The following is a 13,019-nucleotide window of genomic DNA, read 5'->3' on the forward strand; positions in this document are numbered from 1 at the left end:
GGTGGGGGGGGGGGAGGGGGAGAAGGAGATTGGGGGGTGGGGGGGGCTGAACGGGCTGGGCCCGAGACTTCGTCCAGGGCCCGTCCCCAGCACCAGATTTACAGGTAGGTGGCGTTGGGTCGGGTCGGGGGGGTGGTGGGAGGGAGGGAGGGAGAGGGAGGTCAGGTCGGGGGGGAGGGAGAGGGAGGTCGGATCCAGTCCGGAGGCGGGGGGTGGGGGGAGCACGTGTCGGGTCCGGGGCGGGGGGAGCGGGTGTCGGGTCCGGGGGCGGGAAGCGGGAGTCGAGTCGTGTCGGGAGGAAGCAGGAGCTGGCCATGGGAGGAGCCTTATGCACGCAGCCCCAGTGAGGCCATTCGGCCAGGGCTAGGGACTGCGTGCTTCGGGCCCCTCCCACACAGTTTCGGGCGCCTGGAGCTACTGCACTTGCGCGCCCACTGTAGCGCGCATGTGCAGAGGTCCCGGCACTGTTTTCAGCGCAGGGACCTGGCTCTGCCCCCTACAGCTCCTGCTGCGCTGAGGGCTGGAGGACCTGCCGGGAGGTGGAGAATACGGAGGTTTTTTTTAGGCACACTTTGTGGTGTGAAAAACGGGCGTCCAGGTCGGGACTGCGCCGTTCTAGGCGCGGCTCGAAACTTGGGCCCAACACGAGGGGAAAAAAAAATGCTAGCTTTGATCATAATGATTGGACACGGTTTGATTTCTTTAAATGGGGACACTTTCTCTTTAAATTGAAGGACTACCCAACATTTGAAAATAAACCAAAGGTATTAATGGGTTTGGGGCAAAGGCACAGAGTTAAGCCACAGATCGTTCATGATCTCGTTGAATGGCGTAATAGGCTCGAGGGGCTAAATGGCCTACTCCTGTTGCTATGTTCCTAGGTACTAAGTGCAAGATGTGATGAAGAGGAAAAAAAAGCTTTGCACTTGCAGGATCACACAGCTTAGATTTTAAAAATAGACAACATGTATCTGTGCAAATGGTTACATCAGAGATTTTGGGGCCTGCAATCCTTACTGATCTGACCTGTATTGGGGAGGGTGGGAGGTGAGGTGGGGGGTTGAAGAAATAGACAACTGTGTACTATCCTGCACATCTGTCGCCAGTTTTGGCACTGGAATAAAATTATGGCTACTGCTACCCATTCAGTTAAGAACATAAGAAATAGGAGCAGGAGTAGGCCATACAGCCCCTCAACTCTGTTCCGCCATTCAATATCATGGCTGATCATCGACCTCAACTCTACTTGCCCGTCCGATCTCCATATCCCTCAATTCCCTTAAGAGTCCGAGATACTGTTGAATGGTGCTCAGAGGAAGAAAGGAAATCTGGAAAATGGAGAAACATTTATTTTAAATGGGAGAAATGATGTTCAAGTGCAAGATAATTCTCACCTCTCTCAGCTGATGATTTTCTTTTTCCTTTTGTTCGAGTATGTTTTCTAACTGGTTCACAAGCATCTCTGCTTCAGCTAGACGGCGTATTCGCTCATGGTCTTCTTCCATCACCTTTGAGGACAGTCCTTTGCTCTGAAGCATCTCCAGCAGCTTTTTGATAGACTCATCACGGGCACAGAGTGTTTGTTTCTGTGTCTCAATACGCAGCTCCATCTCCTCCAGAGTCTTGCGCAACAGGAATAACTCCTTGGCCTGACGCTCATGTTCGGTGTGAAGGTGTTGAAAATTTTCCTCAGTTAGCTCAGCAACAAATGGCTCACTTGTTCTGCTGCTATTGTCCTGCTGGAACAGCTGGTTCAGATCCCGCTGGATTCGGAGCTCGTCCTGCAATGCTTGAAGTGTCATCTGAAAGTGCTGTATCCCAGAAAAACAAAGTTATTTTAGAAAAAAATCTACAAAACATCCAATTTCATACAGTAAATTACCATTTATGACCAAATAAATTGCTTTATTATTTTGATAGGCTGTGGAGAAGAGACTGAGACATAGTGGCTGGTGCATACCGTTAGCATACTGTCCCCTAACCTCTGGGAGCTGGGTTTGACTGCAGCCCAAACTAATCCAATGAAGATCTCCACATTCCAAGCAATCAAGGTCTCCAGTGAAATGAGAGCAGGACAATCAAATGCTGAACTTGGACAGCTACGAATCTCTGATCATTAGCTGTATTGCCACTTCCAACCACACAAGATTTTGTGGCCACTTTTTAAGGTCTGATTGACATTGAAGTTGCACATCATGCATCAAAATGGAAAGAATACCTGCTCCAGGAAATATAGAAACATAGAAAATAGTTGCAGGAGGAGGTCATTCGGCCCTTCAAGCCTGCACCACCATTCAATAAGATCATGGCTGATCATTCAGCTCAGCACCCATTTCCTGCTTTCTTTCCATAACCCTTGATCCCTTTCACCATGTAGGGCCATATCTAACTCCCTCTTGAATATATCCAATGAACTGGCATCAACAACTCTCTGCGGTAGGGAATTCCACAGGTTAACAACTCACCGAGTGAAGAAGTTCCTCCTCATCTCAGTCCTAAATGGCTTACCCCTTATCCTTAGACTGTGTTCTCTGGTTCTGGACTTCCCCAACAATCGGGAACATTCTTCCTGCATCGAACCTGACCAGTCCCGTCAGAATTTTATATGTTTCTATGAGATCCCCTCTTATCCTTCTAAACTCCAGTGAATAAAGGCCCAGTCGATCCAGTCTCTCCTCTTATGTCAGTCCTACCATCCCGGGAATCAGTCTGGTGAACCTTCACTGCACTCCCTCAATAGCAAGAACATCCTTCCTCAGATTAGGAGGCCAAAACTGAACACAATATTCCAGGTGAGGCCTCACCAAGGCTATGTACAACTGCAGTAAGATCTCCCTGCTCCTATACTCAAATCCCCTAACTATGAAGGCCAACATACCATTTGCCTTCATCGCATGCCAACTTTCAATGACTGATGCACCATGATACCCAGGTCTTGTTGCACCTCACCTTTTCCTAATCTGCCGCCATTCAGGTAATATTCTGCCTTCGTGTTTTTGCCACCAAAGTGGATAATCTCACATTTATCCACATTATACTGCATCTGCCATGCATTTGCCCACTCATCTAATCTGTCCAAGTCACCCTGCAGTCTCTTCGCATCCTCCTCACAGCTCACACTGCCACCCAGCTTAGTGTCATCTGCAAACTGAGAGATATTGCACTCAATTCCTTCATCTAAAATCATTAATGTATATTGTAAATAGCTGGGGTCCCAGCATCGAGCCCTGCAGCACCCCACTAGTCACTGCCTGCCACCCTGAAAAGGACCCGTTTATCCCCACTCTCTGCTTCCTGTCTGCCAACCAGTTCTCTATCCACGTCAGTGCATTACCCCCAATAACATGTGCTTTAATTTTGCACACCAATCTTGTGAGGGACCTTGTCAAAAGCCTTTTGAAAGTCCAAATACACCACATCCACTGGTTCTCCCTTGTCCACTCTACTAGTTACATCCTCAAAAAATTCCAGAAGATTTGTTAGGCATAAGTTCCCTTTCATAAATCCATTCTGACTTGGACCGATCCCATCGCTGCTTTCCAAATGCGCTGCTATTTCATCTTTAATAATTGATTCCAACATTTTCCCCACTACTGACGTCAGGCTAACCGGTCTATAATTACCCGTTTTCTCTCCCTCCTTTTTTAAAAAAGTGGTGTTACATTAGCTACCCTCCAGTCCATCGGAACTGATCCAGAGTCGATAGACTGTTGGAAAATGATCACTATTTCTAGGGCCATTTCTTGAGCACTCTGGGATGCAGACTATCAGGCCCCAGGGATTTATCGGCCTTCAATCCCATCAATTTCCCGAACACAATTTCCCGCCTAATAAAGATATCCTTCATTTCCTCCTTCCCACTAGACCCACTGTCCCTTAGTACCTTCGGAAGGTTATTTGTATCTTCCTTCGTGAAGACAGAACCGAAGTATTGGTTCAATTGATATGCCATTTCTTTGTTCCCCATTATAATTTCACCTGAATCCGACTGCAAGGGACCTACGTTTGTCTTTACTAATCTTTTTCTCTTCACATATTTGTAGAAGCTTTTGCAGTCAGTTTTTATATTCCCTGCAAGTTTCCTCTCTTACTCTATTTTCCCCCTCTTAATTAAACCCTAGTCCTCCTCTGTTGAATTCTAAATTTCTCCCAGTCCTCAGGTTTGTTGCTTTTTCTAGCCAATTTATATGCCTCTTCCTTGGCTTTAACACTATCCTTAATTTCCTTTGTTAGCCATGGTTGAGCCACCTTCCCAGTTTTATTTTTACTCCAGACAGGGATGTACATTTGCTGAAGTTCATCCATGTGATCTTTAATTGTTTGCCATTGCTTATCCACTGTCAACCCTTTGAGTATCGTTTGTCAGTCTATTCTAGCCAATTCACGCCTCATACCATCAAAGTTACCTTTCCTTAAGTTCAGGACCCTAGTTTCCGAATTAACTGTGTCACTCTCCATCTTAATAAAGAACTCTACCATATTATGGTCACTCTTCCCCAAGGGGTCTCGCACAAGATTGCCAATTAGTCCTTTCTCGTTACACATCACGCAGTCGAGGATGGCCAGCCTTCTAGTTGGTTCCTTGACATATTGGTCTAGAAAACCATCCCTTATACACTCCAGGAAATCCTCCTCCACAGTATTGGTACCAGTTTGGTCAGCCCAATCTATATGTTGATTAAATTCGCCCATGATCACTGCTGCACCTTTATTGCACGCATCCCTAATTTCTTGTTTGATGCTGTCCCCAACCTTACTCCTACTGTTTGGTGGTCTGTACACAACTCCCACTGGTATTTTCTGCCCTTTGGTATTCCGCAGCTCCACCCATACAGATTCCACATCATCCAAGCTAATGTCCTTCCTTACTATTGCGTTAATTTCCTCTTTAACCAGCAATGCTATCCCACCTTTTCCTTTCTGTCTATCCTTCCCGAATGTTGAATACCCCTGGGATGTTGAGTTCCCAGCCTTGGTCACCCTGGAGCCATGTCTCCGTGATGCCAATTATATCATATTCATTAATTGCTGCCTATGCAGTTAATTCGTCCACCTTATTACGAATACTCCTTGCATTGAGGCACAGAGCCTTCAGGCTTGTCTTTTTAACACACTTTGCCCCTTTAGAATTTTGCTGTAATGTGGCCCTTTTTGATTTTTGCTTTGGGTTTCTCTGCCCTCCACTTTTACTTTTCTTCTTTCTATCTTTTTCTTCTTTCTATCTTTTTCTTCTGCCCCATTCTACTTCCCTCTGTCTCCCTGCACAGGTTCCCATACCCCTGACATATTAGTTTAACCCCTCCCCAACAGCACTAGCATTATTCCTTTATTGCAGTTAGTTTAAGTTAAGTAATGCAAATGTATCCTTAGTTCTTTGTGAGCACAAGTCAGAGCATCAATTTACATTACAAGCCGCTTCGCTTTATGTAATGACTCAAGAGTCTGGTTGCTGTAAACTCACTCAGGTGCAACCTGATCCATCTTTATTCCAGCCTAAGAATGCCTGCGTGACAAAGACACCCAGCTTATATACAGATGACCAAATATACATGCCACATGCGTACAGCCCGATGACCTCTGACCGCGGTGCCCTCTGGTTTCTGGTGATCTCCAAGCATTAATACATAACATCCCCCTTTTAAAATCTTAACAACAGTCTTTTTACAAATTAAGACGGTCTGGGGTTTTCCTCTCGAGTTGGTCGTCTCAGTTCAACTTTGGCTCTGGGTGAGCGTCGAGTCCGTTGAGACCGTGGGCTGAGTAGCCAATCAGATGGGAGTGGTCATGACCACATCAGAAACTGAAGGTTCAGAGTCAGTAATGTCAGCAGAGTCCTCTGATGAGTGAACAATGGTTGGTTGGTGCTCTCCACTCTCTCTCCTGCGACAGTTGGAGCTGGTGCTCTCCACTCTCTCTCCTGCGACAGTTGGAGCTGGTACTCTCCACTCTCCCGTTGGTGTAGGAGAGAGGGCTTTAGTTTCCTGAACAATTGGGACCGCTTCTGGGGAAGGTGGGACCTGTACAAGTCGGACAGGTTACACCTCAACATCGACGGGACCAATGTACGGTTGGGAGGGCTTTAAACTAGCTTGGCAGGGGGATGGGAACCCAGGAGAGGGATCTAAGCGAGTTAGAGTGGGAGAGAGCTCAGATGAACAGAACCTCAAGAAAGATTGCAAAAGGTAGGAGGCAACAGAGCAGAGTAGTACTGGGGTAAGTGTTAATCAGAAGGTGATAGGAAGGGACAATATGTATGAATATAAAGGGGCTGCAGGAGGGGTCAAAACTAAAAATCATGGTTTAAAAACTAGAATTAAAACACTCTACCTAAACGCACGCAGCATTTGAAATAAAGTAAATGAGTTGACGGCACAAATCATTACAAATGGGTATGATTTGGTGGCCATTACAGAAACGTGGTTGCAGGGTGGCCAAGACTGGGAATTAAACATACTGACAATTCGGAAAGATAGACAAGAAGGGAAAGGAGGTGAGGTAGCTCTGTTAATAAAGGATGATATCAGGGCAGTTGTGAGAGACGATATTGGTTCTAATGAACAAAATGTTGAATCATTGTGGGTGGAGATTAGAAATAGTAAGGGGAAAAAGTCACTGGTGGGGATAGTTTATAGGCCCCCAAATAATAACTTCACGGTGGGGCGGGCAATAATCAAGGGAATAATGGAGGCATGTGAAAAAGGAACGGCAGTAATCATGGGGGATTTTAACCTACATATCGATTGGTCAAATCAAATCGCACGGGGTAGCCTTGAGGAGGAATTCATAGAATGCATACGGGATTGTTTCTTAGAACAGTATGTTACAGAACCTACAAGGGAGCAATCTATCTTAGATTTGGTCCTGTGTGATAAACGATCTCCCAGTAAAAGATCCTCTCGGAATAAATGATCACAGTATGGTTGAATTTGTAATACAGATTGAGGGTGAGGAAACAGTGTCTCAAACGAACATACTGTGCTTAAACAAAGGGGACTACAGTGGGATGAGGGCAGAGTTGGCTAAAGTAGACTGGAAACACAGACTAAACGGTGGCACAATTGAGGAACAGTGGAGTACTTTTAAGGAGCTCTTTCATAGTGCGCAACAAAAATATATTCCAGTGAAAAAAAAGGGGGGTAAGAGAAGGGATAACCAGCCATGGATAACCAAGGAAATAAAGGAGAGTATCAAATTAAAAACCAATGCATATAAGGTGGCCAAGGTTAGTGGGAAACTAGCAGATTGGGAAAATTTTTAAACGACAGCAAAGAATGACTAAGAAAGCAATAAAGAAGGGGAAGATAGATTACGAATGTAAACTTGCGCAAAACATAAAAAGATAGTAAAAGCTTTTACCGATATATAAAACAGAAAAGAGTGACTAAAGTAAATGTTGGTCCCTTAGAAGATGAGAAAGGGGATTTAATAATGGGAAATGTGGAAATGGCCGAGACCGTAAACAATTATTTTGCTTCGGTCTTCACAGTGGAAGACACAAAAACCATGCCAAAAATTGCTGGTCACGGGAATGTGGCAAGGGAGGACCTTGAGACAATCACTATCACTAGGGGGGTAGTGCTGGACAGGCTAATGGGACTGAAGGTAGACAAGTCCCCTGGTTCTGATGAAATGCATCCCAGGGTATTAAAAGAGATGGCGGAAGTTATAGCAGATGCATTCATTATAATCTACCAAAATTCTCTGGACTCTGGGGAGGTGCCATCGGATTGGAAAGCAGCTAATGTAATGCCTCTGTTTAAAAAAGGGGGCAGACAAAAGGCAGGTAACTATAGGCCGGTTAGTTTAACATCTGTAGTGGGGAAAATGCTTGAAGCTATCATTAAGGAAGAAATAGCGGGACATTTAGATAGGAATAATGCAATCAAGCAGACGCAACATGGATTCATGAAGGGGAAATTACGTTTAACTAATTTACTGGAATTCTTTGAGGATATAACGAGCATGGTGGATAGAGGTGTACCGATGGATGTGGTGTATTTAGATTTCCAAAAGGCATTCGATAAGGTGCCACACAAAAGGTTACTGCAGAAGATAAAGGTACGTGGAGTCAGATGAAATGTATTAGCATGGATCGAGAATTGGCTGGCTAACAGAAAGCAGAGTCGGGATAAATGGGTCCTTTTCGGGTTGGAAATCGGTGGTTAGTGGTGTGCCACAGGGATCGGTGCTGGGACCACAACTCTTTACAATATACATAGATGACCTGGAAGAGGGGACAGAGTGTAGTGCAACAAAATTTGCAGATGACACAAAGATTAGTGGGAAAGCGGGTTGTGTAGAGGACACAGAGAGGCTGCAAAGAGATTTAGATAGGTTAAGCGAATGGGCTAAGGTTTGGCAGATGGAATACAATGTCGGAAAGTGTGAGGTCATCCACCTTGGGAAAAAAAAAACAGTAAAAGGAAATATTATTTGAATGGGGAGAAATTACAACATGCTGCAGTGCAGAGGTACCCAAGGGTCCTTGTGCATAAATCCCAAAAAGTTAGTTTGCAGGTGCAGCAGGTAATCAGGAAGGCAAATGGAATGTTGGCCTTCATTGCGAGAGGGATGGAGTACAAAAGCAGGGAGGTCCTGCTGCAACTGTACAGTGTATTGGTGAGGCCGCACCTGGAGTACTGCATGCAGTTTTGGTCACCTTACTTAAGGAAGGATATACTAGCCTTGGAGGGGGTACAGAGACGATTCACTAGGCTGATTCCGGAGATGAGGGGGTTACCTTATGATGACAGATGGAGTAGACTGGGTCTTTACGCGTTGGAGTTCAGAAGGATGAGGGGTGATCTTATAGAAACATTTAAAATAATGAAAGGGATAGACAGGATAGAGGCAGAGAGGTTGTTTCCACTGGTCGGGGAGACTAGAACTAGGGGGCACAGCCTCAAAATACGGGGGAGCCAATTTAAAACAGTGTTGAGAAGGAATTTCTTCTCCCAGAGGGTTGTGAATCTGTGGAATTCTCTGCCCAAGGAAGCAGTTGAGGCTAGCTCATTGAATATATTCAAATCACCGATAGATAGATTTTTAACCAAAAAGGGAATTAAGGGTTATGGGGAGCGGGCGGGTAAGTGGAGCCGAGTCCACGGCCAAATCAGCCGTGATCTTGTTGGGTGGCGGAGCAGGCTCGAGGGGCTAGATGGCCTACTCCTATTCCTAATTCTTATGTTGTTATGTTCTTATTAATGTGGGGAAGTCCAGAACCAGGGGTCACAGTCTAAGGATAAGGGGTAAGCCATTTAGGCCCGAGATGAGGAGAAACTTCTTCACCCAGAGAGTGGTGAACCTGTGGAATTCTCTACCACAGAAAGTTGTTGAGGCCAATTCACTAAATATATTAAAAAAGGAGTTAGATATAGTCCTTACTACTAGGGGGATCAAGGGGTATGGCGAGAAAGCAGGAATCGGGTACTGAAGTTGCATGTTCAGCCATGAACTCATTGAATGGCGGTGCAGGCTCGAAGGGCCGAATGGCCTACTCCTGCACCTATTTTCTATGTTTCTATGACTGCATCTTCCTCACTCGGTTCCAGTTCATCCATGTTTGTAACCTGGTCAAGGTGTTTCCTGCATGCTTGCCCATTCTTGAGCACGACAACAAACACTGTTACCCTCCTTGGCTCTAACAGTACTGGTGATCCACTTTGGACCTTGACCATAGTTCAGTACATAAACCGGATCGTTGACCGAGATGTCACGTGACACGGCAACACGACCATGACACCATTGCTGACTTTGACATCTGATTTCAACACGATCATTCAAATCAGGAAGAGGAGAAAGCCTGGTCTTGAGATTTCTCTTCATCAGTAGTTCAGCTGGAGGAACCCCAATAAGTGCAAGAGGTCTTGACCTGTAACTGAGCAATATACATGACAACCGTCTCTGCAGTGAGCACTGAGTTACACGTTCCATACTTTGCTTGATCATTTGAACAGCACGCTCTGCTTGAATGGAGCGGATCTCACATGTCTGATGCCACTGAGTTTCATGAACTCCTGGAACTCCAGACTTGTGAAGCAAGATCCGTTGTCGCTCACGTCAGGCAAACCATGAGTAGCAAACATGATACAATGGCTCTCAATGGTGGCTGTGGACGTGCTGCATGACATAACAACACACTCTATCCACTTAGAATATGCATCTACTACAACAAAAAACATCTTTGTTCGGAACGGGCCCGCAAAATCAATGTGGATCCTCGACCATGGTTTGGATGGCCATGACCAAAGACTCAGCGGAGATTCCGCTGGTACTTTACTTAGCTGCATGCAAGTAGTGCACTGATGCACGCATGATTCCAGATCAGAGTCAATTCCAGGCCACCATACATGAGACATAGCAATGGGCTTCAGCATGACAATACCAGGATGAGTGCTATGAAGTTCACGTACAAATTTTTCTCGATCTTTCTTAGGCATGATTACACGATTACCCCACAGTAAACAGTCTGACTGAATGGATAGCTCATCCTTGCAAAGGTTGTAAGATTTGGTCTTCTCACGCATCTCCATAGGTATGGCAGACCAATCACCACGGAGTACACACTGTTTCACAACCGATAAAATAGGGTCATGGCTGGTCCAGATCCTAACTTGTTGAGCAGTGACAGGGGTACCTTCACTCAAAAGCATCCATTACTAACAGTAGATCTGCAAGTTGAGACACCTCCATCTCAGTTGTGGGTAAGGGCAGATGACTCAGTGCATCAGCACAATTCTCAGTACCAGGTCTATGACGGATGACGTAATCATAGGCAGACAACGTCAGCGCCCACCTTTGAATGCGGGACGATGCGTTGGTATGAATACCTTTGTTTTCCGCAAATAAAATGAGTGGCTTGTGATCCATTTCTTGTTCAAAATGAAGACCGAACAGGTACTGGTGCCTTTTTTGTTTTACCCCTTACACACAGGCCAAAGCTTTCTCCACCATACGAAAGCTCTTTCCGCTTTAGACAGACTTCTCGAAGCATATGCAATAGGTTGTAGCATGCCCGATTCATTTGCTTGTTGGAGTACGCAGCCAACCCCATATGATGAAGCATCACAGGCCAATACAAGATGCTTACACGGATCATAATGAGCAAGTAACTTATTTGAACAGAGCAGATTCTTAGCTTTCTCAAAGGCTCTATCTTGAGACGCACCCCAGACCCAGTTGTTGCCTTTTCTACGTAACACGTGCAGTGGCTCTAGTAAAGTGCTCAATCTGGGTAAGAAAGTACCAAAGTAGTTGAGTAGCCCAAGGAACAAACACAGCTCAGTCACATTGAGGCCTGGGTGCATTTTTGATGGCCTTGGTTTTCGAATCAGTGGGCCTGATGCCATCAGCAGCAATCTTCCTCCCGAGGAATTCGACTTCAGGTGCCATGAATACATACTTCGAGCGTTTCAGCCAGAGTCCCACTTAGTCCAGATGCTGTCGGACTTCAAGGTTGTTGAGATGTTCAGCAGTGTCGCGACCAGTGATCAGAATGTCATCTTGAAACATAACGGTTCTAGGAACGGGCTTCAGTAAACTCTCCATATTCCTCCGAAATATGGCTGCATCCGAACGAATCCCAAAAGGACACCTGTTGTAGACGAACAGTCCTTTATGTATGTTGATGCAGGCGAGTTTCTTCGACGTGTCAACAAGCTCCTGGGTCATACAGGCCGACGTCAGATCTAGTTTCGTGAACGACTTTCCACCAGCTAGCATGTCGAACAGGTCATCAGCCCTCGGTAATGGATCCTGTTACGAAAATCGGTTAACCGTAACCTTGTAGTTTCCACAAATCCTGACAGTGCCATCACTCTTCAACACAGGAATAATGGGACTAGCCCACTCATTAAACTCGACCGGTGATATGATCCCTTCACGCTGGAGTCTGTCAAGCTCAATTTCAACTTTCTCCCTCATCATGCACGGAACATACCGAGCTTTGTGATAGACAGGCCTTGCATTGGAGTCCAGGTGAATATACACCTTGGCTCCCTTAAAATTACCAATGCTCGGTTCAAATAAAAGCAACTTTTTCAATACTTGAGCACACGAAGTATCATCCACCGAGGACAACATCTTGACATCATTCTAGTTCAGCTTGATTTTCTCGAGCCAATTCCTGCCGAATAGCATTGGACAATTACCTGGGACGATCCATAATGGTAGCTCGTGAACCACACCATCATATGACACCTCGATTGCTGCACTGCCGAGCACCGGTATGAGTTCCTTAGTGCAAGTACGCAACCTGGCATTGACTGGATTCTGCTTCGGTTTCGCAGCCTTAGTGTCCGACAGCTTGTTGAATGTCCTTTGGCTCATTATCGACTAGCTCGCACCCATGTCCAGCTCCATTGATACAGGCATGCCATTCAGCTTCACATTAATGACTATCGGCTGGCTCTTGCTCAGGAACGAACACACAGTCCATTCACTTCCTCCTCGGGTTGCATATCTGGGCCATCACTGAACTGGTCCTCATCAACCATGTGATGAACTGTACCACGTTTGCTCCATTGTGGACACATCTTGAAGATGCCCCACTTTCAAACATCCATTGCATGAGTATTGTCTAAACTGACACCGATGAGGCCGATGATTGTCCCCACAATGCCAACAGGGTGAAATCTGGTTGGCGGGCTCTGAGCAGCGGCAGGTTTCGCGTAAGCAACCCTGCCCAAAAACGACGCCATCTTCTTTACAGGACTTGCGTGGAACTCCGACTTGATGATATCTGCCTCAAATCATCATCCGTCATCATGCATGCCTTTTCGTGATGGCCTTTTTCAAATCCAGCGTCTCTGCTGCCAACAGCTTCCGGAGGATCGCATCATGGCTGATGCCTATCATGAAGACATCACGCAGCATGTCTTCCAGCATGTTCTCGAACTTACATGGCTCAGCAAGACGTTGCAGGTTGGCAACAAATCCCGACACGACCTGGCCCTCTGCACGAACACACGTGTAGAAACAGTAGCGTGATATGATCCCCCTCTTTTGGCTTCAGATAGTCA

At 45.9% G+C, this 13,019-nt stretch overlaps 1 protein-coding gene across 3 annotated transcripts in view; it reads right to left on the bottom strand.

Annotated features, from left to right (window-relative positions):
• LOC139280807 (ELKS/Rab6-interacting/CAST family member 1-like) overlaps positions 1–13,019 on the bottom strand; it is a 1,247,673-nt gene that overhangs the window by 1,185,294 nt on the left and 49,360 nt on the right. For all 3 annotated transcript variants that reach the window (XM_070900522.1, XM_070900521.1, XM_070900523.1), the window contains exon 3: positions 1,395–1,811. In XM_070900522.1, the coding sequence (XP_070756623.1) occupies positions 1,395–1,811 (417 nt within the window). The remainder of the gene's footprint in view (positions 1–1,394; positions 1,812–13,019) is intronic.

This window comes from Pristiophorus japonicus, chromosome 15, assembly GCF_044704955.1.
Source record: "Pristiophorus japonicus isolate sPriJap1 chromosome 15, sPriJap1.hap1, whole genome shotgun sequence".
Taxonomy (NCBI): domain Eukaryota; kingdom Metazoa; phylum Chordata; class Chondrichthyes; family Pristiophoridae; genus Pristiophorus; species Pristiophorus japonicus.